The sequence below is a fragment of the Theobroma cacao genome, chromosome 3 (genome assembly GCF_000208745.1).
Source record: "Theobroma cacao cultivar B97-61/B2 chromosome 3, Criollo_cocoa_genome_V2, whole genome shotgun sequence".
Lineage (NCBI taxonomy): Eukaryota > Viridiplantae > Streptophyta > Magnoliopsida > Malvales > Malvaceae > Theobroma > Theobroma cacao.
The window spans coordinates 29264335-29291902 of NC_030852.1; the positions used below are offsets into that span (position 1 = coordinate 29264335).

Consider the following 27568-nt stretch of genomic DNA (forward strand, 5'->3'; position numbering starts at 1 on the left):
CCCCCTTACGACTGCCACATTGCGCTGGCCCCCCGCCCCGCCCCCCCCCCCTTTTGACATTTTCACAAAGTCAAAGAAAAAGCAAAAGTGGGGAAATTAAAACCCATGAACCCCAAAAGGCCAAAAAAATAATAAAGAAAGAAAAATCACTATTTCCCTCGCCTTTTGTTTTGCTGGATGGAATACACATCTTTCTTTTTTGTTTTTCTTTTTTCATGTATAAATAATTAAGAATTACCAAGTCAGTGCACAACCATTTCCTCTCTCTTCTTACTCCGTCTAATAGTTTTATGCTTCTTTTTCTTTTTTTTGTATCTTTTCTCTCTCTAATATTGTTTCTTTCTTTCACACCTAAAAGAAAGTCAGCGCCGTCCTTTCTGCCTTCTCTGCCTGTCTCTCCTTTCTGCCCAATTTGCTTCAGAAAACGCAGAGTCAAGATTGGGTTTTTGAAAGTTTCTAGGTTGATTGGGGTTCTGGAAATGGCTGAGGATTGGGATCTTTATGCAGTGGTGAGGAGCTGTTCGTCTGCTGCCAATACCACCGCCACAGCAAGCAATGATTTCACGAATGAGAACGGTAGTAGTTGTCGTGAGGACCCTTTGGCTTGCTTGGCTTCTTTGAAGTTTGAGGAAGAAGATGACCTGTTTTCATTTCCTAATCTTTCACAGCTTAGGAAAAGTGGTTCTTTGCAAGATTCTTACAAGCCCTTTTTGCCATACGCCGACCCCACCACCACCAGCACTAATCAAGGTATAGATCCCAGCTCTTCAAGTTCTGTTCCTGGAGGATCTAGTGGCCAACATCATCAGCATCAAAGGTTGAAACAGCAGCAGGAACAACCCACCACCACCAGCATCGGGATTAGCCCTCCATTGACCCCCACCTCCGCTCCTATTTTTGCTTTTGGCCAATCTGGAAACCAGCAACCACCGCAACATGTACAGGAACAACCACAACCGCAGCAGCAAAATCCATTACACCGACAGCATCAGCTGCAACAACGGGTTCAACAGCAAGAGGGTCAAAGACCTGCTGCTATCCTTCCTTTACGGAACATGAATTCTCAGGCTCCAAGATCAAGAAAGAGGTAAACGGCTGGGTCTTGTTAACTTGTGTATTCAGTTTTTGGTTTAAACGATTGAAGCTTTGCAGCATTTCCCTGACTAAAAATCCTCCATTTTTCTCGTCTTGCAGGAAGAACCAGCAGAAGAGAACCGTATGCCATGTAGCAGTAGATAATTTGTCATCAGATCCGTGGGCATGGCGTAAGTACGGACAGAAGCCCATCAAAGGCTCCCCCTATCCGAGGTTAACTTCCGTACCCTTCGATGTTTCTTTCATTACTTTTTCTTTTGCCTTTTTTTTTAAAAACCAAAATCCTACTATTTGTACCAAACAGTGTCTGAAGATGAATATTTTTGGTTTCTTCAGAAACTACTATAGGTGCAGCAGCTCGAAAGGGTGCGCAGCAAGAAAACAAGTGGAGCGAAGCAATTTCGATCCCAACATCTTTATTGTTACCTACACGGGCGACCACACGCACCCTAGGCCCACCCATCGGAACTCTCTCGCTGGCAGTACTCGAAACAAGCTATCAACCATTCAAAAGGCCGCAAGCAAAGATTCTGCCCCGGAAGCCTTGCCTAGTGCTTCTTGCTCCTCTCCTCGCTCCGCCACGAGCCTCTCTCCCACAACCCCACTTTCAGCTCCTGAAGACGCCGCCGCTCCCCAACACAACACTGATGATATTAATGGAGGTGAAGAAGAGAGCGTTGACATGACTCTTGAAACGGCTCTGGATGGAGAAAGCGATGAAGATGATGACCCTCTGATTCCCAACGATCATGTAGATGAAGATCTCTTCAAGGGACTGGAAGAACTCGTTGGTGGTGCTGACGCTGGGAGTACTAGTAGTGGATTAGGAACCAGCCCGGCCTTTGGTGATGACTTTCCTTCTTGGGGCAGTGGTAACTCCACCGCCGCCGCTGGTGGTGGCTGCTAAACGGATTTTCTTTTTAATTATTGGTATTATTTTTGTATACTAAATATATAATAGTATAAAAATTTTTTTGGTTGGGTACAGAGAAGGAATACTCGGATTTTATGTAACTTCCCCCTCCTTTCTTTTTTTTTTTACCTCTCTCCAACAAAAATACAGAAAGAGAAAGCCTATTTTCCACCTTCAATTCCGTATATAACATTATAAGAATCCTATGCATGCAGTTTCATTTTTAAGGGCAAAAGTTATTAGATCCGATGTAGAGTCACAATTCTCCTATAATGAATCCAGTTCGAGTTTCATTACAATCTGATTCTCTGCACCTGATCATGAATGATAGGCACAATCTGAAATTCCCATGTCGGTTTGGTTGTAATTGCATGGTCGTAGCCAGCTTTGATCCAGTACACATTGGAAAAGAACCTTGTTATTGCCTGCTTTTTGGTTAATTACAATAAAATAAACCATCTGGGACAGTATGATTATCACTAATCATAATTTAACTTTAAAGCTAATTTTTTTAGGAATCCATTCATTCTGTTTGATAGAACAATAAATGTATGATGTAATTGAAACAGATGTTTATTAATAGTTGTAATTAAGCATTTCCTTTTGCAACATAAAATAATTGTCTACATTTGGTAATTGTTAAATGTTTTAAACTGTTTAAACAATAAACTAACACCGAAGAATTAGTACAATAATTGAAACAATATGCAATTAGCATCCTGCTTAACTATAATTAGCAAAAAAAAAAAAGTCTCTGCGTCCTCTAAATGTGATTTACTGCTCCTTTTCTCTTTAGACTTTACTATGATTATTAAATTTCCGTTTTAATTGGGAGTTGGGACAGTCAATTGATAAAATGACAGTTGTCGGAACCGCAAAAGGAGGGGGCCTTCACTTCAGACCGTGAAACCAAGTGCGGCTTGGATGCCCTTTATCACGAGACAAAGGCAAGATCCTTTTCTTGTCTGTTCACACGGTGGACTTTGCTAGTGGGTTCCAAGGTCAAATATTTTTTTAATTATAGATGCAAGAGTTGGTCAAACATATTTTATTCACCTACAACTATTATAATTATTTAAAAAGGCGGAGAGAATATAGTAGTAGTTTAATTCAATAGGCAAATAAAGTAGTAGTATCTGAGTAACTGTGAAGAGTAGTGCAGTTTATAATTATTGAATTCTCAGCATCCTAGAAAAATTCGTGGATCATGCTCATGACTCATGGGTGAGGTAGCTTGAGAATCTAATGATGTTAAAAAAAAGAAGGGGGGTGAGGGTGCAAGTTGTTAGGGCAATGTTATCTTAATCAAGGTATTTAAAGGAAAGAATGTGACCAAGGCAGCCCTTTTCCTTGTGGCAGCCCTAACGGGTCTTATTCTTTGTGCAATAAAAAGGGGGAGCAATTAATGAAAAGAATTTTTTAAATGTGGGTATATGACGTAAGAAGCTTGATTTTTGTTTTCTTCCTATATCCAATTTTGTTCATCCATAAACAACTCAAGATTTGTTCTTCATTCATGAGTGATATATAGACTTGAATTTTGTCTGTTTTGATCCTTTTAATTTATAATTTTTCTAGATTTTATTGAATTATTGATTAAATATTTTAATAAAACATTGTTTGCTGAGTTTTTCTAATTAAGGTTTACACAATATATATGTATATATATATTGACAGTGGGAAATAGCGTAAACAAGTCAAAATATTATCTTAAAATTAGTCATATTGTATGATTCATATTTGACATTTCGCACTGTATATGAAGTTTATTACAGCCTTGCACCGATGCAGAGATGTATTATTTTAATTTAAAAATACTCTGTCCTTGAAGATAAAATAATAGCACACCAGCTATAGATGAAGAAAACAAGGCATTGCTCTAAATAAACAAATTATACATTCAACCGACCAGTATGACAGCAGTCATAATTAATGTGCAAAATGTTCATTGAATGATGGATCCATTAACTTATTAATCAGTAAGTCTTTGGAGTGTCACGTGCATATATATAAGATCATTCGGGTCATTAAATTCTAAAGGAGACTTAGAAATTGAAATTCATATTTGTTATCATTACGTTACAATACACTAAATGAGGTTGTAACAATTTTTATTTGCAAATTTAGCAATACAAAAGTAAGTTTTTCTTTTTTGTCCTTAGTTAAGAAAACTATTGATGCCAAAAAGGAATATTGTTGTTGCTGAAAGATTGATGACAATTAAGTTTTGACTTTTGACTATGAACTTATCTTTTTTATTTATTTATAAACAATAGAAAATAAGCACACTTATAAGAGGACGAAAAGAGTATAAATCATGTTCAAACAAATAGCCGTATGCCTAATGCAGGAACATTAAAAAATAGCACATTCTCGTAAATATTATGCTTGAAAGGGGTTTTTTAACTCAGAAAATTTTATTCGGTGCAAATGGAGATTAATATAAGATAAAAAAAAAACAATGACATCATTCATACGTCTGATTTCATCATAGGGTTTCTCAAAAGTGTGCACATTTCCAATGGAAAAATCAATTCAAAAGGCAGTCAAATACGTATTAGAATTCAACTTTTCATTGCAAAGGAAAAAGCAAGTCAAAATACGTTGTCAAGTCGAGGATAATTCGATTGCAAGATCTACTTGGAAGATGTTTTTGAAGCTTCCTCTTCATTGTTTTCTCATCCCTAAAAGAGTGGGAAAAGATGATCTCTTCGTATCATTTGTAGGGCTGATATTGATATTGGAATTCCACCCAAGCCGATGTAAGGCCCATTTGATTCCTTTCAGTGGCCTCTTGGTAATTTATTGGGCCACTCTTTGTTTCCCCTTTCACTAATATGAGCTTTTCTGTGTTTTGGCCCAAGACCCTTATTGGCCGGACTTAATACAAAAATTAGAAGCCCTTAAAGAACACAGATTAGAACGACGTCGGATTATCGCTGCAACAGCAAGACTCATTGAACCTTCATCAGGAGAATCCTAATTCCAAACCGTCTGTTTGTTGGTCCACACGAAAAACAGTCGGCCGAGATTGATTGGTCGTATGGTTTCGCTACACAGGATTCAACCATCGTCTAACTCTATTACTCTGCAACACCCTCTTATGGTACCAGTTCTTCTTCTCCCAACTGAGAGTCGGAAGTGAAAGAGAACACCCGAAAGAAGTGGGGTGATCCGGTGCTCTGCAGAATCTGACCAAAAAATGTTCCTGCGATTGATCTCGCGGCCGTTGCTGGCGAAGGTGAAAGAGACGACGGGGATCGTCGGATTAGACGTGGTCCCCAACGCCAGGGAAGTCCTGATCGGTCTATACACCAAGACCCTAAAGGAGATCCAGGCCGTTCCCGAGGACGAGGGCTATCGTAAGGCCGTGGAGAGCTTCACACGCCACCGTTTGAAGGTCTGCCAAGAAGAAGGCGACTGGGAAATGATCGAGAAGCGCCTCGGATGCGGCCAGGTCGAGGAGCTAATCGAAGAAGCGCGTGACGAGCTCACTCTTATCGGGAAAATGATCGGTTCGTACTATGGCATTTCTTTTTTTTCCTTTTATTTAAAAGATTTTTTAGGTAAATGTCATTTTAGGGTTTTAGATTGCTAAAACTTTAAAGTTGTAGACTTTGGAGGTGAAGAAGCTCTAGAGTAGGCGATATACTAGCGATTGGGTCAGTTGGCTTAATGATTGGTTCTGTTTTTCTTTTAGAAAATCTGGGTCTACTAAAGCTGGTTATTTCATTGCTTGTCCAAGGCTGCCTACGGAAAATCAGAAATCTTTTTAATAAGAAAACTTGTGCAAGGATTGCTTGACCATAATTTAACAATGGGGATTGGAATGAATTGATGCTGAAAGTAGTATAGGAATCAACTTGTTTCCAGCTGAGATTATTCAGGTCGGGGGCAACAGGGGTTGCCTGGTTATGGAAGGGGATATATTAATACATACAAGAAAAAAGAGACCAATCTTTTCCATAAGGTTAACATGTTTAAATTAGTTCATATTAATCATTTTTATCTAAGCAGTGAATTGCATGTTCATCGATCAGCGCAATCTTCAAAACTTGCTTTATTTAAATGTGAATTGGTACTTCATTGGTGCTACTCTGATGTTATGACATGTTGTTCTTCTGGATGCTTTGCTTGTCCTTATACTTTCAATTGTGTTGGTTGTTTTGCTTATACCCTTCATAGAGTTAGTTTCTGGTAACTTTTACTATTTCATAATTTGTCATGGTGTTTGTTTTTAGTCAGACCCGTCAACGAATCTGGTCTACTGTAAGCCATGTCAGCAATATTTTTTTTAATATTTTGCTGCCAAACATTTTCACTAGTCTGGTATTAGTTGACACTTTCATGGTTGTTTGATGTGCTTTGAGCTGTTCTCAAGTTTCCACTGTCCAGTAAAGCTTCCCTCTGTTGCTAGTCTATGATTAAAAGTAATTGCAAGAAAATTTTTGATATCTTGCATTTTCTTAGTAATGATATGCATTCCATATTATGTTGGGTTGCAGAGTGGGATCCCTGGGGTGTTCCAGATGACTATGAATGTGAGGTTATCGAAAATGATGCTCCGGTTCCCAAGCATGTACCTCTACACCGACCTGGTCCTCTCCCTGAGGAGTTCTACCAGACATTAGAAGCTGTTTCTAAGAAGGATGCACCTAAAGTCACCTCTGGGGAGCCACAGTTAAAGGAGTAGCATGTTGCAGGCAGTTGGCTGGAGGCATTTAGGGTTTCGGAGTTGAGATTGCATTTTTCTTCTACACCGACCTGGTTCTCTTGTTTATGCTTGTTAATCTTGTATTGGGCCTGTTTGGTTGATGGATGGAGTTTTAACCTAAGACAAAGGCTGGAACAGTTCAGTTGATAATAATGTTGACATTCCAGGGGGTCACATAAATTTTGTCCTCCCGGCTGTGTTTCCTGCATTCTTCTGACTTTTACATGTGTATTTTTTTTTCCATCAGAAACTTGATACTGGTAATGACATGATTGTGATGATTTCACGATCACTTTAGACGTTATTAGATAATTTTGATTGAAACGTGAAAGGAAAAGAACATTTTTGGGAAAATCTTTTGCTGATTTATATTTCTTATTTCAAAGTTTAGTTGAATTTACAACCCACAAGGAATACTTCTGGCCTCTTGACCTTCATCATCTTTGGCAAACAAAAGTGAATTAATGATTCGTCTCAACCAAAGGACAGCAACAGAAGTAAGTGGAAAAGCTGTGCACGTAATAACTCGGTCTGCAAGGATTGTGTATGAAACTATGAATAGAAAAACAGGTTTAGATCATTGCCTGTGAGACCGGGCAGAAAATAGGGTAAAGTGCATGGTTCTTCAAAACTAACAGCCTCTACATGAGCACTCTCCCTTTCTAAATGAATGTAAGCGGTTACCCTCTCTTACAATTATTTCCTTATCAACCAGATGTGTTACAAAATTTATAAAGTTATGGCAATTTCTGCAAATACTATTATTCTTAATTATATATATCGGAATCTTGGAAGGGGTATTTAGAAGACCAAATGCAACTGCTAACTTCTCACTGTGATAGTACGAGTCTCCAATTCCCATGCCTTGATATAGATATCTGTGACTCTTAATCTCAGCGTCAATCGATTCTATTTTCTCATAAATTTCATTTATCTGTGGATGTGATCTTTCACCTGCTACAAAGAGATGAACTTTGTTTCTGATCTGCACCCAGCTCTGGCTAGGATTCTTCCTCAACTGTTTTTCTCTCATCAGCTTGCGAGTCTTCTCACCAAAGTCATGTCTACCGGAGTCATCGTACAAGTTCGCTAGCAGTATATAGAATGCTGGATCGGATGGGTCAAGTTCAAGGCCTCGTCTTGCCATATCCTCTGCCAGAGGTATATTTCTATGTGCTTTGCAGGCTCGCAGTAGTGTCTTGTATATGGAAGCATCTGCTCTGAAGGGCATAGTTTGTACCACTTCCATAGCCTCCTCTAGGCGGCCACCTCGACCCAGTATATCAACTAAGTGAACATAGTGGTCCAGCTGTGGCACTATATCATGTACTTCTCTCATGGATTGAAAATACTCAAGACCAAGGTCAACTAATTTACCATTATTGCAAGCTGAGAGCAATAACAAGAACGTAACAGAATCAGGTCTAACTCCAGCTAACCTCATATCATCAAAAGCAGAGAGAGCAGAGGAAATAGACCCAATTGATGCCAATCCAGAAATCAACCCATTCCATGAAAATATATCTGGCACTGTTATCTCCCCAAAAGCTCTTTGTGCGTCACATATGCATCCACATTTGCCATACAAATCAACTAGGCCATTTGCTACTGAAACCCACCTGCCCAAACCAGATTTCATAGAATGACAGTGAAGTTGCTTTCCAGTCACCAATGTGCCCAAGTCTGCAGATGCAGATAGGAAGCTGGCCATGCTAAATGCATCAATCTTGATATCATCATTATACATATCAGTGATAATGTGCAATGCCAACTCATGGTGACCCATTTGATTTATCCTTGAGGCTAAACTAGTGTATGTGATTGCATCTCTGTGACTCATCATATGAACTACTTGCCATGCATCGTCTAGCATCCCCAATCCAGCATAAACATCTGTAAGAGCATTCTGAACAGCAATGTCTTTATACAAATTTGTTTTAATAACATGTCCATGTAGCATTAACGTCTGAGGAAGCAATTTTGCTGCATTGAAGGACCCAATAATACTAGAGATGGTAAAAGAATTCGGTTGCACTCCTGCTGCTCGCATCTCCATAAATAAGTGAAAAGAATCTTGTTGAAAACCATGTTCAGCAAAACCTGCAATCAAAGAGGTCCAAGAAATGACATTGGGTAAGCTGATTCCTCTAAACACTCTCAAGGCATCTTTTATTTTATCCGAGCATTTGACATACATGGTGACAAGTGCATTTCCAACATTAACATCATGCTCCAAACCAGCCACTACCACCCTTGAGTGAATCTGTTCCCCTAATTCTAGAGACAACATTAATGAGGAAACATTCAGTATGCTTGAAAACGTAAAATTATTAGGTAAAATTCCAGAGATTCTCATCTCACGAAATGCAGCTATAGCCTTTCGAAACATGAAGTTTTGAGCAAACCCAGAAATAACAGCTGTGCATAACAAAGTATCATATTCAGATGTCAAATTTGAGACCTTTATAGCATCTTCCATCCTTTGACATCTTGCGTACATATCAACTAAGGCCGTTTTCACCACCACATTCAACTTCACTCCCCGCAACAACATATGGGCATGAACCAACTTTCCATATTTTAAACCAAGAACATTACATACTCCCAAAAGTTTCACAAAAGTAAATTCATTTGGAGGAACCCCAGCTTCAACCATATCAACATAAAGTAACAAAGCCTTACTCCATCTCTGAGCTTGAACAAATGAAGAGATCATCGTTGTCCAAGAAACCGTATCATGATTTCCCACATAAATAAACAACTTATAAGCTTCACCGGTAAAATTAAACTTGGAGTAAAAATCAAGTAAACCGCTGACCAAAATTGGGTTCTGCTCAAACCCTTGCTTTATCATATAAGCTTGAATACAAGTTCCATACTGAAACTCTCCTAAAGCAGAACATGAACGTAGCACACTTGACAGCGTAAACTCATTCGGGCGTTGCCCAGAAATTAGCATAGAATCGAAAAATTCAAGAGCACAATCATGGTTTCCCCTCTTGACATAAGCTGATAGAATTCCACTCCAGGACACGACATCTTTAAACGGCATTTCGTCGAAAAAGTGGCGTGCTTTGTCCACTCCCAAACATTTGGCGTAAAGGGACAACAGGTTGTTGTTCAAATAGAGATGGTCTTGAAGACCCAGTTTTACTATAGGACAGTGAACAGATATACCTTCTTTTAAAGAGTTGGAATTGCAAAATGACAGTACCCTTGAACAGGTTTCTTCTAAACGGGTTACTTCGTTTCCCTTGATGATCCTGCTTCCTGTCTTGCAAAGCATTTCTTTTTGCCTATTAGTTTTTGCTGCACCCCAAGAGACGACTGCAAACAATGATTAGAGACTTCTGTCAAGGTAAAATGTCAGGGAAGGCGAGATTTTGATGGAGTTTTTTCAATAAAAAATATTAGGAAACTCACATGCATTATATATGTATAAATAACTTTTACAATTCATAAAATTTAATTATGTAATTGAATACATCTTATTACAAAAATAGATTACTACTTTTTAGATAACAATCAATCTTCTTTTGTCATTTGATAATAGTATTCTCTTTCCAAGTCTAAGACACATAAATCCCAATACATGTTTTACTATTCATTGACATGAACATCTGAGCAATATAAATCGTAAAATTAAAAAAAACTAGGATGGTGTCGTAGCTATGCTACAAAAAAGATTACAGAAAATATTGATTATGTTAGAGTTGATTTTAATTTGGTACCTTTAAAAGAGTTTGTAGAGAAAGTAATATTGTAATAGTCAACTACATGAATGTCCAGTTTTTACTGATAGAGGAAAAAATAAACTAGTATTAATTGAAAATAATTATTTATTCTGATTTTAATTACCGAAACTTGCACCTATATATATGATTATAAAACAATAGAATATTAAGAAATGAGAGAGTATATAACATGTACTATTGACAGATTAAGATAAACAGTTATACAATATAAGACAACCATATAATATAAAGATCCTATCAATATAAACTAATTATTAATTTATAATAATATATTTTTTATATATAAACTGAATGGCTAAAGATTGTCAAATTTAATTAATTTATTTGTTCAATAATTACTATGTGCTATGTATATTAAGAAATGAATAAACTTTCTTGACTTTTTTATTTTGTTCAATGAATTGGATGAATATTTATTGAAATTTAAACATTCATATATAAAATAGATGTCTAAATACTATGAATTCAGGTTCATGTAGAATAAGAGGATATAAACAAAAAATAATATTAAATTACAATTGATAAATATTAAATGAATCTATATTCTAACTATTAAAAATTAAAAATTATTGTTTTCAAGTATTTTTTAACTGAAATAAATAAAAATAAAAAAACCTTTCAAATGTAAAAAAACAATGCAACTTTGACATAAGGTGTAAAAAAAAATAATTTAATTGAGAATAAAAACTAATTGACCCAATTAGTTATTCTATTTAAAACAAGATTTATCCAAAAAGACGATAATCCTATTAAAGATTGTTAAATGTATAATAAACTATTAAGAAATGAGAAAGTATATAACCTATACTATTGATAGATTAAAATAAACAGTTGTAGAATATAAGACAACAGTATAATGTAAAGATCCTATTAATATAAAATAGTTAGTAATTGCTAGTATTATATGTTTTTTATATATAAAATGAATGGCTAAAAGTTATCAAATTTAATTAATTTATTTATTTAATGATGACTGTGTGCTATGTATACTGAGAAATGAGTAGACCTTTTTGACTTTTTTATTTTGTTTAATGAATTGGATGGATGTTTATTAGAATTTAAGCATTCATATACAAAAAAGATGTATATATACTATAGATTCAAGTTGATGCAGAATAAGAGAATATAGACGAAAAATAATATTAAATTATAATTGATAAATATTAAATAAATCTATTTTATACGCATTAAAAATTAAAAATTATTGTTTTCAAATATTTTTTACTAAAATAAATAAAAGGAAAAAAGAAAAAAAAACCTTCAAATGTCCAAAGCAATGTAGTTTTGACATAAGGTGTAAAAAAAAATTAATTTAATTAAGAATGACAAATGTCAATTAATTGACCCAATCAATTATCCTACTTTTATATAATGAATTGGATTGATATTTATTGAAATTTAAACATTTAAGTATAAAAGAGATATCTATATACTATAAATTCAGGTTCACGTAGAATAAGAGAATATAGACAAAAAATAATATTAAATTGTAATTGATAAATATTAAATGAATCTATATTCTAAGCATTAAAAGTTAGAAATTATTATTTTTAAGTATTTTTTATTAAAATAAATAAAAGTAAAAAAATAAATAAAAAAAACCCTTCAAATGTCAAAAACAACTTATTTTTAACATAAGGTGTAAAAAAAATTAATTCAATAGAAAACGAAAGGTAAAAAAAAAAAGAGTTCTAATTTGATGACACTTGTCATTCAATTGAAGACTCAATTGAAAAAAATTAAAAGAAATTGAAACATCCTACTTTTATATATATTTTAAGTATAAACGAGATATTTATATACTATAGATTAGGGTTTATGTAGAATAAGAGAATATAGACAAAAAATAATATTAAATTGTAATTGATAAATATTAAATGAATCTATATTCTAAGCATTAAAAGTTAGAAATTATTATTTTTAAGTATTTTTTATTAAAATAAATAAAAGTAAAAAAATAAATAAAAAAAACCCTTCAAATGTCAAAAACAACTTATTTTTAACATAAGGTGTAAAAAAAATTAATTCAATAGAAAACGAAAGGTAAAAAAAAAAAGAGTTCTAATTTGATGACACTTGTCATTCAATTGAAGACTCAATTGAAAAAAATTAAAAGAAATTGAAACATCCTACTTTTATATATATTTTAAGTATAAACGAGATATTTATATACTATAGATTAGGGTTTATGCAGAATAAGAGAATATAGATAAAAAATAATATTAAATTGTAATTGATAAATATTAAATGAATATATATTCTAAGCATTAAAAATTAGAAATTATTGTTTTTAAGTATTTTTATTAAAATAAATAAAAGTAAAAAAACAAAAAAAAAACCCTTCAAATGTTAAAAACAACTTATTTTTGACCTAAGGTGTAAAAAAAATTAATTCAATAGAAAACGAAATGTCAAAAAAATAAAAAAGAGTTATAATTGAACGACACTTGTCATTCAATTAAAGACTCAATTGAAATAAATTGAAAAAAATTGAAACATCCTACTTTTATATATATTTTAAGTATAAAAGAGATATCTATATGCTATAGATTCAAATTCATGCAGAAAAAGAAAATATAAATAAAAAATAATATTAAAATATAATTGATAAATATTAAATGAATCTATTTTCTAAGCATTAAAAGTTAAAAATTATTGTTTTAAGTATTTTTTATTAAAATAAATAAAAGTAAAAAATAAAAAAAAACCCTTAAAATGTCAAAAACAACTTATTTTTTACATAAGGTGTAAAAAAAAATTAATTCAATAGAAAATGAAAGGTTAAAACGAAAGGTCAAAAAAATAAAAAAGAGTTCTAATTGAATGACACTTGTCATTCAATTGAAGACTCAATTAAAAAAAATTGAAAAAAATTAAAACATCCTACTTTTATATATATTTTAAGTATAAAGGAGATATCTATATATTATAGATTTAAATATATGCAAAATAAGAGAATATAGATAAAAAATAATATTAAATTATAATTAATAAATATTAAACGAATCTATTTTTTAAGCATTAAAAGTTAAAAATTATTATTTTAAGTATTTTTATTAAAATAAATAAAAGTAAAAAACAAAAAAAAAACTCTTCCAATGTAAACAACAACTCATTTTTGACATAAGGTGTAAAAAAAATTAATTCAATAAAAAATAAAAGGTTAAAAAAAGAAAAAAGAGTTATAATTAAATGACATTTGTCATTCAATTGAAGACTCTATTAAAAAAATTGAAAAAAATTAAAACATTCTACTGTTATATATGTTATAGATATATAATTGTTCCTTTTGGATACCAAATAAATAACCTACCTTATGGTTTGAGAGGCTCAACTATGTTCGTCGAGACTCCAATAAACTTATTTATATTTTCAAATATACCTCTCACAATTTTATAAAATACAATTCGCATTGTATAAAAAATTTATTAAATAAATCTATATTACCACTTCACACTTGTACAACATGCTCGTGTATTGTAAGACACCTCGTCGCCTTAAATCTTGGAAACTTGTCCTTATGTTCTCCTGGATGCCTGCCTACCGCAATACACAACTCATCATTGAAACAGTTGTATTACATACTTCCTTTGATAACTTATTTAAACAGATAGAATTAAATAAGTGTAAAAAAAGTTTTTAAAAGAGAAATACAATAAACTAATTAAGATCTCCCCGATGATAAAAAAAAAAAAGGATCTCCCCTATAAATGACAAAGCAAAGCAAATAATTAATTTAAAAGAATAATCATTCAAATTGTATCAAGGATTTATTTAAAGCAATTATTGATAAGTAAAGAGCCAAAATTTTAATTTGTTAAATATGCTACTTGGTGTTATATATGTGCCCATAGATTTTTAATTAAATTAAAAAAAATATGTGATGTGTGTGTATATATAATATCAATATAACCTGTAAAGGTCCCAAAATACAGAAAAAAAAAAAAGAAAAAACTTTTGCTTGCATTAAATTTTAAAAGATCAGTTGGAGAGAAGGGTAATGTACATTCCTCTGCTGCAAAAGCTTGAGCATCAATAATTAGGGAACTATGAAAGTAGGAAGTAATTCTTTGGAAGTGAATCTTGTGCTTAAGCGGGCAAGGACCTTTCTCTTTATGGGATACTATATCAGACATTGTTTCAAAAAGCAACGTTGTTTAATTGCTTAAAAGTGCAAGCTTCTGCAAATGCTCTAATCATGTGCCTTGTACCTTTCTTTACAAAATGGACCCTATAAACAATTTCAAATAAAACTAAAAAAAAAAAAGGAAATTCATATTTTAGATAAGCTTTAAGTCAATTCTCTAATCAAATTATTTTTATATGTCGGCCGGTTCAACACCTAGATGAAACTTCCTTGGAACCAGAAGTAGAATTAAAGCGAATCGACCTTTGATTATGGAAACTTCTTCGGTGTTACGAGTTATGACCATTATAACATAATGGAAATTTCCTCCTCTTGGTGTCCATTGTCATGCTCATGGAAACTTCGTTGATCACATTGAAACTATCAAGGAAATCTTCGTGGTGAATAGGCCAAAACGATGAAACCATAATAAGGTTTTTGAAATGTAAATTCTAAATTATGGCTATAATATCATAACCATAATATAGGGCAATATATTCCGATAATTATTTCAATAGTTTCCAGGCAATTATTGGATCCAAGTTACAGTATTGTTTCAAAAGTGAAGGGCAGTTCAAAAACCTCTTTTCTTTTTATTGCTTAGCGAACTTTACCGTACTTGGAAGCATGGAATATGTAGCAAATGATTATACAACCGGATTGGGATTGAGCCAGTGGTGCTATTCGCTTTTGCGGTTTCCATCCTTTTCTTTTTTTTTTAATAAAAATTTTAATATTAAAAATATATTAAATAATAGAAAAATGTTTTACTGGTTAGAATTTAGATTAACAATCAAGAGAGTATGAGAATGAATGTTGTCATTTATAAAAGGAAAAAAGAAAACCAAAAAACTTGATTTAGTCAATTGAAAATTCAATCAAATTGATTAACGATTCAACAAGAAAGTAGATTGGTTGAACTTTTTGATGATTTGGTCTCTAATCAAATTGAACATGCTATCAATTTTCAGTTCAATCTATTTAATCTGTTTCTCTAACATTAATATATGTTAAAGAAATTCATATTTTTATTTTCAAATGTAAAACAGTCAAATTACTAGTAAACTACTTGAATTTGACTTGATGAACTTATTATTGTTGAGTCTAGTTTAAGTTTGAGTTACTTGAGTCATGATTCAATTTGAATTTAAGTTTTATAATACTCTACTTGGATAATCAATGAATTTTGTTTAGTTTTTGAACTTTTAATAATATTTAAGCTTAAGTGGAGTTTTGAACTTCTTTATTAAAGAGATAATAATCGTACTAATCAATTAAACTTAATGCCCAAGCACCAAAAAAAACAAAAAACTCAAGTCTAATTTTGCATCAGCTTGACTTTTTGCATCAGCTTGACTTCATTTATAACGGATCTTATATTAGTGAGAAATTAAATGAATCTTAAATTTATAAATTAAAATCTTTGTCCACCTATTAAGTATTTTTTTTGAATTAAAAAATGTCTCCATGATAAATAATATCATATCAAAGTTGAGGTAGATCTTTACTTTTTTAAGAGATCAATAGAATCTCATGACTAATCTTCTCGTGAGAGATATTGAAGTTGAAATAATGTAAAGTCTCAATGAAACTTCATGGAAGTACCTGAACTAGTTTCAAGGGTTCCTTTGTTTTGAGGATAAAAAATCTAAAGGTAAAAAAATATAAGAGTTTTTTTTCACTCAATGGATATATCTTTTAAATTGAGAATATAGATAGATGATATCATTTACTTCTATACTATTAATAATTAGTTAATCATCAAATAATTACTAATAAATCACAAATTTCTAGATTAGCAGCAAAGCAAGATGGAGTTGGGTTCTTAAAAAGGTAATAAACGCAAACATTATGGGGGTAAATTTGTCATTTAAAAATAAACTTATTATTGACCGTAGACTACTGAAGTCCTCTCCGACCCCTCACGGCCTCCTTTTTATTTAATCTCTATGGGTTTAGTTTCCCACAAGAGTCCATTGTGTTCTCCTGCAGTTCCAAAAATCGCAATCCCCCTTGCTCTTTTCTACTCTTCTAGAGACTTCTCTTTGTTATTTCTTTCCTGTTCTCTCTTCTCTTGCTTTCCCCCTGCAATGGCGTCTGATCTGGAGACCAAAGCCAAAGAAGCCTTCTTCGATGACCACTTCCAACTTGCGCTCGATCTCTACTCGCAAGCCATCGAACTTAACCCTAAAAACGCCGAACTCTACGCTGACCGTGCTCAAGCCAACATTAAAATCAACAATCTCACTGGTAATTCCCCTATTTTTCCAACCCTATCTTACTTTATACTATAACCTTTCCTCTTTTTTTTTTAGAATAATTGTTAACTTTGTTGTTTTTTGTAATTTTGTTGGCGCAGAGGCTGTGGCCGACGCCAATAAAGCAATTGAGTTGGACCCATCCATGTCTAAAGCTTACTTGCGTAAAGCGTGAGTAGATTTTCCCATGTCCTTTCTTCTCTAATCTGATAATTTGTGCTGGTCTAATGCCTTAATTAATTTTAATTATGGACACTACTGCTTTCAATCATTCTCCTCTTCATTCCCTTGCTTGATCTGCTACTTTCTACATAGTTTCCATCACACAATTAATGTAGTTTACTGAAGGAATTCCTGGATTATTCTGATGAATATTATTAACGGGAAATTTTAATAATTGATAAAATAGCTAAACACATATTCTCCCTTTTTGGAAGGATTGTTTATTGCTTCTGATGCAGAAGCCTTTATAGTAATATGTTAATGAATGTCTGCAGTACTGCGTGCATGAAACTTGAGGAGTATCAAACTGCTAAGGCTGCATTGGAGACTGGCGCTGCTTTGGCACCGGGAGAGTCGAGATTTTCCCAGTTGATCAAAGAATGTCAAGAACGCATCGCAGGTACATAGCCATAAAGAAAGGCTTTTAAGGCAGGATGGGTTTATGTACAACAATTGTTATATATTATCAAAATATTCTATATCATCTTAAAAACGTCCCTTATCTTACTAATGAGTTGTGTGTTTGTTTAGAGGAAACTGGTGATTTACCAAAGCAGACTCTGGAAGAGGTGACAACAAATGTTGAACCTGCAACAAAAGTTGAGCCAGAGAAGAACGTGCCTAATCTGGTGACTGTGGCAGCACCATCCAAATTAACTTACAGGTTTCTGTCAATGTGTTCTCTTTCTAATGTCAGTGTTAAATATGAATGCTGATGTGTAGTTAATATGGTTAAAAATATTTGTGCAGGCATGAATTTTACCAAAAACCAGAGGAAGTGGTTGTGACAATATTTGCTAAGGGAATACCACGTGAATGTGTTTATGTAGAATATGGTGAACAAATAGTAAGTTGCACATCAATTCATCTGCATTCATTTTTCCATTTTGTGTGTCTCTGTCCTTGTGGATCCTATGAGTATTGTTTAGTTTGTTACTAATAAATGGGCTGAAGAATTGCTATCTTTCTTTGTTGCTATGCAGCTAAGTGTTGCCATTGATGCGCCTGGTAAAGATGCATTTCATTTTCAACCTCGCTTATTTGGAAAGGTATTACCTGAAATTCATGTTGTCAATGTTGGTGTGTAAAAATAGTATGATACCTAAGTTTGACCTTTTGTCTTTTTGGGCAGAGGTCCAAGCATAAAACTCTGTAGTGAGAATATTATCCTGAAGGGTGGATTGCTTTTGGTTCGGTAGTGACAAATAGGTTTTCCGTTGTATCTTTTGCTTAGATGCTAATTTTGTCTTCATGGTGTTTGGCTATGTTTGAACAGATAATACCTGACAAGTGCAGATATGATGTTTTGTCAACCAAAATTGAGATTCGGCTGGCAAAAGCTGAACCAATTCAGTGGACATCTCTTGAATTCAGCAAGGAAGTTACTGTTTCACAAAGGGTTAATGTATCTTCTGGTAAGTTGATCTCTGTAGCATGTCGTTTCTATTACTAGTGGAAAGCCATGAGAAAACCAAGTGTCAAAGCTTACTTGTGCGTGCCATACTGACTTGTTTATTATCTGTGTGCACCTATTTTATGTGTGTGGGATGCTGTATGTAAGCTTATGCAGTTTTGTACCTAGACATAATAGTAGTTTAAAATTTAAATGTTCACTGGCTAAAGAACACTTTATGCAGGTAAGTCCCTCTTGGGAACTGAATATTAGTTGCTAAGGTAATGTGGAATAAATGGATTTCACAAAAATTTATGAGATCCACTCGAAATCTGTTGTTGGAAACCAACAAAGTGTTTTTAAACTTGATAATTTATTTTTAAATAAATTTTACCATAACTTTTACAAATTATATAAATTCATTTCCATTTTGTCTCATTTGAACCGTACCTATTTATTATTCGGCAATATGAGGGTCTTAAAGTGTAAAATCAGAACACATTGATAGTTGCAGTGGTCATTTTTTGCTAGTACTTTTCTGTTAAGTTTTGGTTTTTCATTGTTTATGCTTTTGCAATTGAAATCTTCTCTAGTTTCATTTGATTGATTGGATTTGATTTTTGAATGCTCATGCTAATTAGTGTTCTAATAATTGTGCTGCATGAAGGTTGAATGTTTCATCTATTGAATTATTTGGCAAGTATTGGATCCTTTTATCTACTCTTGGTCATAAACTAATTCTTGTGTTTGTAGTTACTGGAAATCAAAAACCAGTGTACCCATCCTCCAAACCAAAAAGGGTTGATTGGGATAAACTTGAAGCTCAAGTAAAGAAGGAGGTGCATCGGACATCAGGCTTATTTTTTATTTGTTTCCTTTATGATATTTGGACAACTTATGTGGCAGAAGTTGTGGGATACAATAATCATTAACACATGATGTTTATGGTGGCTGGTTTTCAGGAGAAAGATGAAAAGCTGGATGGTGATGCTGCTTTGAATAAATTTTTCCGAGATATTTATCAGGATGCAGATGAGGACACAAGAAGGGCCATGCAAAAATCTTTTGTAAGACATTTTAATCAACATGATGTTTAATTTATCCCTTCAATAAGCATAATCTGGTCATTGGATTAAAATAATTGATATAGAATATAGTGGCTTTCATAGTTCATATGCTGTGTGCATTTAATTATCTGGCGTGGCATTGTAGGTGGAGTCAAATGGGACAGTGCTTTCCACAAACTGGAACGAAGTTGGAGCAAAGAAAGTGGAAGGAAGTCCTCCTGATGGTATGGAAATGAGGAAGTGGGAATACTGAGCTCTATGTTCCCAATGGCGAGAATGTAACTTGGACTGCGGTTTTGGTCTGTGAATGTTGTGTTCGCTTCTCCAATCTAATTTAATTACAGGTTTTGCTGTGCTTGAATGTCAAAATTTACACCAAGTGCTGGTGGATGGATCTCTGGACTTTGTACCTTTTGTTTTTAAGCCTTGTTTTCAGGTCTGTGTATTTATTTTTGTTTTCAAGTATGCAATGAAGAATGTGACGGTTCAATATTTTTCTTTTTATACCTCTTTGTCTACTGGATGAAGCTGTGATGAATTGTTGGATGCTGGTGCACTAGATGCAAGCTATGGTTGTGTACTCTTATTCAATTGAAGTAATTACTAGTCCAAAAAATCTGTAATGTGTCACTATCTCCAAAAGATTTGTGATTGCGTTTGGATCTTTTGCCCAAGAAAGTAGTGTACCCTTGGCTGTGCCCATCTCATACCTCAGTATTCTTTTGCTGACCCTTTCACGATAATTACAAGAATTATCCTTGGGCTAACTCGTTTACCCGGCCCATTAACCCAAAATAGGAAATACAGTAGATCAAAATAAAACCGGCTTGATTAAGACTGAAGTGGGCCGTGGGCAGTCTAACTAACGGTTAATGTTGTACACTTTGCTAGATTTATAAGATTGCTGAAACTGAAAGACCCAAGTCCACACACTAAACGACGTCGCTCTTCCAAGGCTCCATACATCGAAATCCAATTTTTACATTTTCTTTTGTTTTTTCTTTTTTATCCGAAAATCAAGTTCCAATTCTTGATTCGTAGAACTGCTTGGCAACACCCAAGGTCAGGTCGCTAACCATATAAATTCAATCTCAGACAAACACAGCAAGAAAGGTCTGAAAGATATTATAATTGGAGCAGTGTGTTAATTGACAAGGAGGAGACAGAGAGAGAGAGAAATAATGCAGTTCTTTGGCGGATCGGAGATCAGTCCATCACCGCCGGTACCAACGACGACGGGGAACAACGCTCACATGATGTACGTATTTAACCGAAACGGAGTGTGCTTGCTTTACAGGGAGTGGAATCGGCCTCTCCACACTCTCAACCCTCAACAAGATCACAAGCTCATGTTCGGTCTCCTTTTCTCCCTCAAATCCCTTACTGCCAAAATGGATCCCACCAGGTCTCTCCTGCTTTTTCTCTCTTCAAGTTCATTCTCTTCCAGCAACATCTTCTGTCATGAATTTTTTTCTTTTTTTTTTCAGTTAAGAATTTTTGAATTGTTGATGATGCGCAGTGCTGATAAGGGAAATTTAGGGGTCCCTCAGTTGCCAGGTCAAGGTTGTTCCTTTCATAGCTTCCGCACTAATACCTACAAACTTAGTTTCATGGAAACTCCTTCTGGGATTAAGGTCTGCTTTTTTTTTTTCCTGTTATTTTCAACTCTGTTGTAGTGGTTTAATTAGATGTTGGATGCTGATGAATCCATGACTAATTTTCATTTGAATTTAACAAGATAGTATCACATGTTTTTAAGAAGGCTAGAAACAACTCAATCTGCAATTTGCCTCCAAATAGCACTCAGCAGTTTGGAGTTTTCTTAGGTTCAATTTGATGCGCTTGACAACATTAAATGGCTTCTGCTTTTTGTTTTTTTATCTTCCATATTAGCACAGTACATGTATATCTCCTGCTCGTTCAAGCTACTGTCATGCCACTAAGCTAAATTTTGCTGTTCCCATTTTGAATAAACAATCACTACTTCACTAGTATTACTTGGTGTAGTGAAATTTTACAGCTCTAACCTCCAGAATTTGAAAAGGAGCTGTAAGTTATAAAATTGGTGAATTTCAAATTGTGGTTTCGAGTAATAGTGGAGGACTTAGAATTCTTTAAAGTGATTAGCTATCTATCAGGCAGTGGTTTGTCAAGTTAAGTAACCTGGAATATAGCGTCTGAAACTCATGGCAGATCTTATGGACGTAATTTGCATCATGTTGGGGAAAATCCTGAACTCACTTGCCTTTGTATTGTTGAGTTCTTGCCTAATAGGCTTTTTCATGTAAATATTATATGATTCTCCCTATTGGACTAGCAGTTAAAAGTTTTACTCCAAAATCTACCAAGAATTAAAAGTTATAAGTGGAAGGCTCTGATAGAGGTCCATTGGCTGTCACTGGATGCCTCATATTGATGAGAAGTCTAGTGTGTTTATTTCTTAAATTTTCTAATTCAATGAGTACTATGCAAAACCTTCTTTAAGGCTAGCAACTCAGACAATTAAAATAATTCCATGGTAGCAATCGAGACCCTGCTTGACATTGATCAATGCTCGATACTGACTTTTTTTTGCATGCTTTTGACAACATTATTTTCCAGCCTTTGATGTTTTGGAAATTTGTATACGTTTCTCAATGAAATCCTGACTCTGCCACTCTTTTTGTCCTTTTGTGCAGATTATTTTGGTCACTCATCCTAGGACTGGCGATCTTCGTGAACCGCTCAAGTATATTTATAACTTGTATGTTGAGTATGTTGCCAAGAACCCACTCTATACCCCTGGAACTTCAATCAGGTAAATAGTCCTTTTCTTTCCAAGCTACTAGTTACATGCTTATCCTTTGAGGATTGTTCTGTTATGACAGCCACTGGTCATCCCTGTTGGTTAATGCTGCATTTATTTACATATTTGTCTCTGCAAACTGAAGTTTCTCACTATTTTAATTTTGTTGAATAAAAAGTAATGCATTTGTCGGCAGTATATTCAAAGTCAATGTTTATCTACACAACCTTTGAATGGAGCCATTTTGTGGCTTCCTATTTTGTTCTTTTAGCTCTTGTGATGGGTATCCTCAAGTTTGTTTCTACAGTTTCAGTTTTATGATACTGTTAAATGATTGTTACTACCTAGTGAAACTACCTGCCACCGATAGGTAAAAGTACATATCCATGGTCCCTGAACTTGATGAGTAGCTCTTTTTTCAGGTTAATTTAGTTTCATTTCTCCTCAATCAATTAATGTTGTAAATTGGTTATGCTATGAATGAATTGTTTAATAAAGGCAGACGCTCAGTCCAACTGGTGTCTTTATGGAAGTCTTTAAATAGAATGAGTGGAATTTTGCTCAAGTATAGAAAGGAAGGCAAGTATATGTGAGTAGTCTAAACTGTGGGCTAGGCATCATTCTTGGATATATTTACTCAGTTAAATGAACATGCCATTCTTGGATATGTATACTCTCTTTAGTGGAGCCAAGAAAGTCGTTCTGTTAGCTCTATAGAGATGCATTAACCATGAAGTTTAAATACTTCTTTCCCAGTCAAAGTACTTTGGCATGGTCAGTATTCATCTTTAATTTTTTGCTAAAACGATTATTATTTTTCTTTTTATTTATGCACTTGGTTTTTTTTCCTCTTGCAGGTGTGAGTTATTTAATACAGCTCTCGATCAATATGTGAGGAGCATTGCATAGTATCAAAAAGTAATGCGAGCTCTCTATGTCTGTGGTATTTACTTTTCTTTGTGCATGTGAAGAGCCAATTCAGTTATCTTTAATAGTTAAGTTTGGGTTATTTTCAGGTAGTTTACACACTCAACTTGGCTCCAAGTACACCAGAAAATTGTGATTCCGAAGCAGGTCTGTTGGATAACCTGTTTTTTGGATATTGTGTGTGACAATTTTTTAGAATGTTTGTGAGAAGATTGATATTATCACTGGTGAACGTTGAGGGTGTGATTTAGAGGAGGTTTTATCCATTTATTATGTGACATTAAGTGTATTGACTACCTTTGTCATACCGTTTCCAGAATGTGGGTAAAATGAAAGCAAAGCTGCAGAAGTGATTGAAAATAACTCTTTGCTCTGTAAATTAAAAAGATGCCGTTCGTTTCACATTTTTTCACTTAGTAGATCTAAGGAGCTTTTGAGATAGCTCATCACTTGCCCTTTGATCCTTTATTTTTCTCCATTATTGTCTTGTCGGCTATGGAAGAAGCCATAGTTCTGCACGCATCACCAGTGCTTACGCACCACATGGGAATGGCGGAGCTAGGTAAGCTGCTCACTTGTCAACCTTCACCACCTACCCACACCCACATCGGGCCGCAAACCCTCCTTCCATCACCTTCCACTAGCTCCTGCACTGCCACTCTCCCTCGTCCATCTACCAGACTGGACTTCGTACTCCCCTATTTTTAAGGCTCTTCCTGCTTCTTGACTTTACTTGCCCACCCTCCACAAGAACTTCACCGAAAGCTTGGAAGATGTCAACCTCGTTGTTGAGATCCCAGGCCTGCCATCAGTTCCATCCCCAGATATGCCAACGCCGGTAGTCCGCAAAATTTACATAAAACAACCTAATTTTATGCAGCAGTGTAAGTCTAGAGCTGAACTTAGAACCATCAGTGAACAAACTCATGCACGAACGTTCAATTAATTTAAACGAAATGAGCACGTGACGTTCGCGCGTTGCTGTGGTATATAACAAAGGTAATTCAATACTTTTTATTGGTATTTGTTAAGATAAAAAAAAGTTTGAAAACATTGATCAAATTAAATGCAAATAATATTTTGTTGGCTTTGAAGAAAAAGTGATTGGATAAGAAGGATTTTTAATTAATCAAAAATTTAACTAATAAATGTATTAATTTAATTCAATCACATAAACAATTTTGCAATCATATAATATTAATATTTGCATTCATATAAATAATCAGATACACAACTTTAACTATTAACTAATCAAATACATTTCATAAAGTGTTAGTCTAACATAATGCATTAGCTAATTCATAGTATAACTGTATCTTTTTTTTAAGAAAATTGTGAGAGATAACTTTTCTCATAAATTCAATTCAAAAATATCATTCATTATAATTTTAACTATTTTTAGTTAATTTTTGGCATGATTTGACAATAATGTCCTTTAAACAATTTCAGACAAATTAAAATAGTTTTAATTTTCTCTATCTCGCCATTCAGACAAAAATTTTAAAATTAAATCTTCATTTTTCTCTCTTACCAAATATTGTCTATCTCGCCATCTAGCTCTTTCTCGTCATCCTAAAGAGTAGAAATAGCATCAAGTTCTTTTTTATTTTGTTTTATTTTCTTAAATGGTGGATCTTGGGGTTCTAAAGGGCGATGAACAGTGATTTTGCTATTTTATGGTGATTGTAATCAGCATGATGAATGTGGTAACTTGATGCTTTTTAGTAATGACTTGCTTCGAAACATGTGCTGCAATGGAGATGCCTGTATTGATGAGTTGGATCAAATTGGTTAAGATGATGGGCTCAGGGAAAAAAAACAGCTAAAGCATGTTTGATGGGTTTTATAATAGTTCACAGTTTTATTGTGTCTGAATGGAATGATTATTAAGCATGTTTGCAGGGGATTTTGTTTATTTTTATGAGATTTTGAGTTAAAATTGTTCAAGAAATATTTTGTAAAGAGAGTGTATTTTGTTTTTGCACAATGGGAGTAAGTAAGGCCGATATATTTTATCTTGCTTTGGAGGGTTATGGAATTTTGTAACTTCTTTTTTATGAAATGCACAATTTCTCGGCTTAGCAAAAACAAAAAAGTAGGTGTTTCAGTTTTTAGGTTTATTGGTTTATTCATAGAACCTCAAATATAAAGAGTTGAAATTGATTAAATATATCTATACATTAGAATATTGTATGATTCACAACTTAAACTTAACTGCGTGCAGGTAAATCAATTAGTTATTAGATATTGCATTACTAATTTTTAGGTATTGTGTCACTAGTTTTTAAGTATTGCGAGATTAGTTTTTAGACATTACGTAACTTAATCATTGCGTGACTAGTTTTTAGGTATTACGTGACTGATTTTTAGGCATTTCATGATTGATTTTTAAACATTGCATGACTGATTTTTAAGTAATGACTAAGTCACGCAATGCCTTACTAACCAGTCATGCAATGCTTATCAACTAGTAACACAATGTCATATCAACCAGTCACGCAATACCTAAAAACCAGTCACGCAATGTTAAAAACTCGTCACGTAATGCTTAAAAATTAGTCACGCAATATTTAAAAACTAATCACACAATGCCCAAAAATCAATTATGCAATACCTAAAAACCACCAAAACTACTGAATTTTATTTAACAAAAACAACAACTTTAAACGATACACTATATTCCATTTAACAACATAATTAACTAATATACCCACTTGATGAAGAATGCTCAAAATGCTTAAAGGTTTTTTTTTTATGTATAAAAAATTACTCCAAAATATTAAAAAATGCTCAAAACGCTTAAAGATTTTTCTTCGCACATGAAAAACTATTCCAAAATGCTCAAAATGCTTAAACATGTTTCTTTCTGCTAAGGAATACTCTAAAGATGAATGGTCTGACGAGGAAAGCTTAAAAGATATGAGTCGATTTAAGACGTTTACCTAAACATATGGGTCGATTTTATGAAGGGTAATTTTATCTAAAATTAATTTCTTTTGGTTAAAAATAGTTAAAATTATAAATAGAGTTATTTTCAAAAACACCTTATGTATGAGATATTTTTGAAAAGAACCCTTTATTTTTTTAGTTTGTTTTTTTAATTTTTTGGATGCATTTGTTGTTATGGGAATGTCATGCGCGCATGATGTAGCATTTTGCTCTCTACTACAACTTTCGTCTGATAATTCTCTGATATCATCTGTTGAGACCATATATTCAACTTGCTAAGTATTCTTTGTTCAAATTCACCCTCATAATTTTATCCAAAAAGAAAAAACATCTCATAAATATAAATTTTAATTTCTACATATATAACCCAACAAATCCTAAAAATTCCTAATGTACAAGTGAGGTCGTTACACCTTTTGTTCCCATTATGATTAACTTGCATTGCAGCATGTCTATGATATATATATATATGTTTCAGTAGAGCTGTTAATATGGGTTAGCTTGACCCAACTCGGTCCAAGCCCTTGTGGGTTGAGAAAATATGGATTGGGCTGCGCTAACCCATTTTTTACATGGACCATTAAAACCTAAACCTAGCCCACCCCTTGCTAGCTCGTGGGTCGAGTTAGGCTAGCCTATTTTTATTTTTTTCAAAAAAAATCATTTTTATAACTCTACTTAACAAATTTTCTATCAATAAAATTGTTCTATGATTTAATCCATAAATTGAATAATAAAAACATGTTACAAATAAATAAATTATACCAAATATAAAAAAAATAAATTACATAAATAAAGTTTAAATCTTTAACACAAACTACTATCCTATAAACATAAGTATATAACTAATTAATAAAAACTTCAAGACTTATTTATATTTTTCTCAATTCTCATCCTCGAGTAAAATATTTAAATCTTATTTAGACAGCAATGATGTTTCAAGGTCTGAATCATTATCAATTTATCATCTAATATTCATTGTTATAAAAGAAAAAGAGATAATAAGTTTTAATTTAAATTAAAATTATTAATTTGACAAGTAAAGATTAAAAATATTAAAATATATAAAATAAGCAATATTATTTATAACTAAATTATTAATTTTATATAATTAAATATATAAAATTATTAAATTAATTAATATTATTTTTTTGATCTATAAAGTTGGCCTGTCCCAACTCACTCCAACCCATTGATTTGATGAACTATCCCATTTAAGCCCGATTCTACTATGAACTTAAATTTTTAAACCCAACTCACTTTATATTTAATAAAAAATAAATCAATCCAATAGAGCAGATCCATTTTAATGGGTCAGTCTGTCCGAAGGTCAAAGAGAACAAAAGAATGATTACCACTTTTCG

At 33.4% G+C, this 27568-nt stretch overlaps 5 protein-coding genes across 8 annotated transcripts; 4 read left to right on the forward strand and 1 right to left on the reverse strand.

Moving 5' to 3' along the window:
* On the forward strand, nt 274-2111 carry LOC18507032 (probable WRKY transcription factor 27). Of its 2 annotated transcripts, XM_018117482.1 has the most exons (4): nt 274-576; nt 669-1087; nt 1195-1308; nt 1432-2111. In XM_018117482.1, exons 1-4 carry the CDS (start codon nt 556-558, stop codon nt 2000-2002), a joined length of 1125 nt encoding a protein of 374 aa, XP_017972971.1. In that variant the 5' UTR covers nt 274-555; the 3' UTR covers nt 2003-2111. The 2 variants fall into 2 exon arrangements, with proteins under 2 accessions (XP_017972971.1, XP_017972970.1); XM_018117481.1 differs by having other exon boundaries at nt 274-1087.
* On the forward strand, nt 4963-7026 carry LOC18605650 (probable NADH dehydrogenase [ubiquinone] 1 alpha subcomplex subunit 5, mitochondrial). The gene is made up of 2 exons (XM_007038788.2): nt 4963-5523; nt 6514-7026. Exons 1-2 carry the CDS (start codon nt 5211-5213, stop codon nt 6699-6701), a joined length of 501 nt encoding a protein of 166 aa, XP_007038850.1. The 5' UTR covers nt 4963-5210; the 3' UTR covers nt 6702-7026.
* LOC18605651 (pentatricopeptide repeat-containing protein At5g52850, chloroplastic) lies at nt 7282-10111 on the reverse strand. The gene has a single exon (XM_018117398.1). It carries the CDS (start codon nt 10006-10008, stop codon nt 7354-7356), a length of 2655 nt encoding a protein of 884 aa, XP_017972887.1. The 5' UTR covers nt 10009-10111; the 3' UTR covers nt 7282-7353.
* On the forward strand, nt 16547-20159 carry LOC18605652 (protein SGT1 homolog B). Its single transcript, XM_007038790.2, has 10 exons — nt 16547-16853; nt 16963-17032; nt 17359-17483; nt 17615-17747; nt 17834-17930; nt 18067-18132; nt 18360-18498; nt 19230-19315; nt 19439-19543; nt 19689-20159. The coding sequence occupies exons 1-10, from the start codon at nt 16553-16555 to the stop codon at nt 19794-19796; spliced, it is 1230 nt and encodes a 409-aa protein (XP_007038852.2). The 5' UTR covers nt 16547-16552; the 3' UTR covers nt 19797-20159.
* On the forward strand, nt 20488-23659 carry LOC18605653 (trafficking protein particle complex subunit 1). 3 transcript variants are annotated; one of them, XM_007038792.2, is made up of 5 exons: nt 20488-20948; nt 21063-21177; nt 22222-22340; nt 23186-23246; nt 23324-23659. In XM_007038792.2, exons 1-4 carry the CDS (start codon nt 20725-20727, stop codon nt 23235-23237), a joined length of 510 nt encoding a protein of 169 aa, XP_007038854.1. In that variant the 5' UTR covers nt 20488-20724; the 3' UTR covers nt 23238-23246; nt 23324-23659. The 3 variants fall into 3 exon arrangements, with proteins under 3 accessions (XP_007038854.1, XP_007038855.1, XP_007038853.1); XM_007038793.2 differs by having other exon boundaries at nt 23329-23659; XM_007038791.2 differs by having other exon boundaries at nt 23345-23659.

Bases quoted from the DNA above. Each gene is read 5' to 3' on its own strand.
- LOC18507032 (XM_018117481.1), top strand. From the start codon at position 291: ATGCTTCTTTTTCTTTTTTTTGTATCTTTTCTCTCTCTAATATTGTTT. The intron at 1,088-1,194 runs GTAAACGGCTGG...CTCGTCTTGCAG, and splicing joins GCTCCAAGATCAAGAAAGAG to GAAGAACCAGCAGAAGAGAA. The intron at 1,309-1,431 runs GTTAACTTCCGT...TGGTTTCTTCAG, and splicing joins AAAGGCTCCCCCTATCCGAG to AAACTACTATAGGTGCAGCA.
- LOC18605650 (XM_007038788.2), top strand. From the start codon at position 5,211: ATGTTCCTGCGATTGATCTCGCGGCCGTTGCTGGCGAAGGTGAAAGAG. The intron at 5,524-6,513 runs GTTCGTACTATG...GTTGGGTTGCAG, and splicing joins TCTTATCGGGAAAATGATCG to AGTGGGATCCCTGGGGTGTT.
- LOC18605652 (XM_007038790.2), top strand. From the start codon at position 16,553: ATGGGTTTAGTTTCCCACAAGAGTCCATTGTGTTCTCCTGCAGTTCCA. The intron at 19,316-19,438 runs GTGCATCGGACA...GCTGGTTTTCAG, and splicing joins AAGCTCAAGTAAAGAAGGAG to GAGAAAGATGAAAAGCTGGA. The intron at 19,544-19,688 runs GTAAGACATTTT...GTGGCATTGTAG, and splicing joins GGGCCATGCAAAAATCTTTT to GTGGAGTCAAATGGGACAGT.
- LOC18605653 (XM_007038792.2), top strand. From the start codon at position 20,725: ATGCAGTTCTTTGGCGGATCGGAGATCAGTCCATCACCGCCGGTACCA. The intron at 20,949-21,062 runs GTCTCTCCTGCT...GATGATGCGCAG, and splicing joins GCCAAAATGGATCCCACCAG to TGCTGATAAGGGAAATTTAG. The intron at 21,178-22,221 runs GTCTGCTTTTTT...CCTTTTGTGCAG, and splicing joins AAACTCCTTCTGGGATTAAG to ATTATTTTGGTCACTCATCC.
- LOC18605651 (XM_018117398.1), bottom strand. From the start codon at position 10,008: ATGCTTTGCAAGACAGGAAGCAGGATCATCAAGGGAAACGAAGTAACC.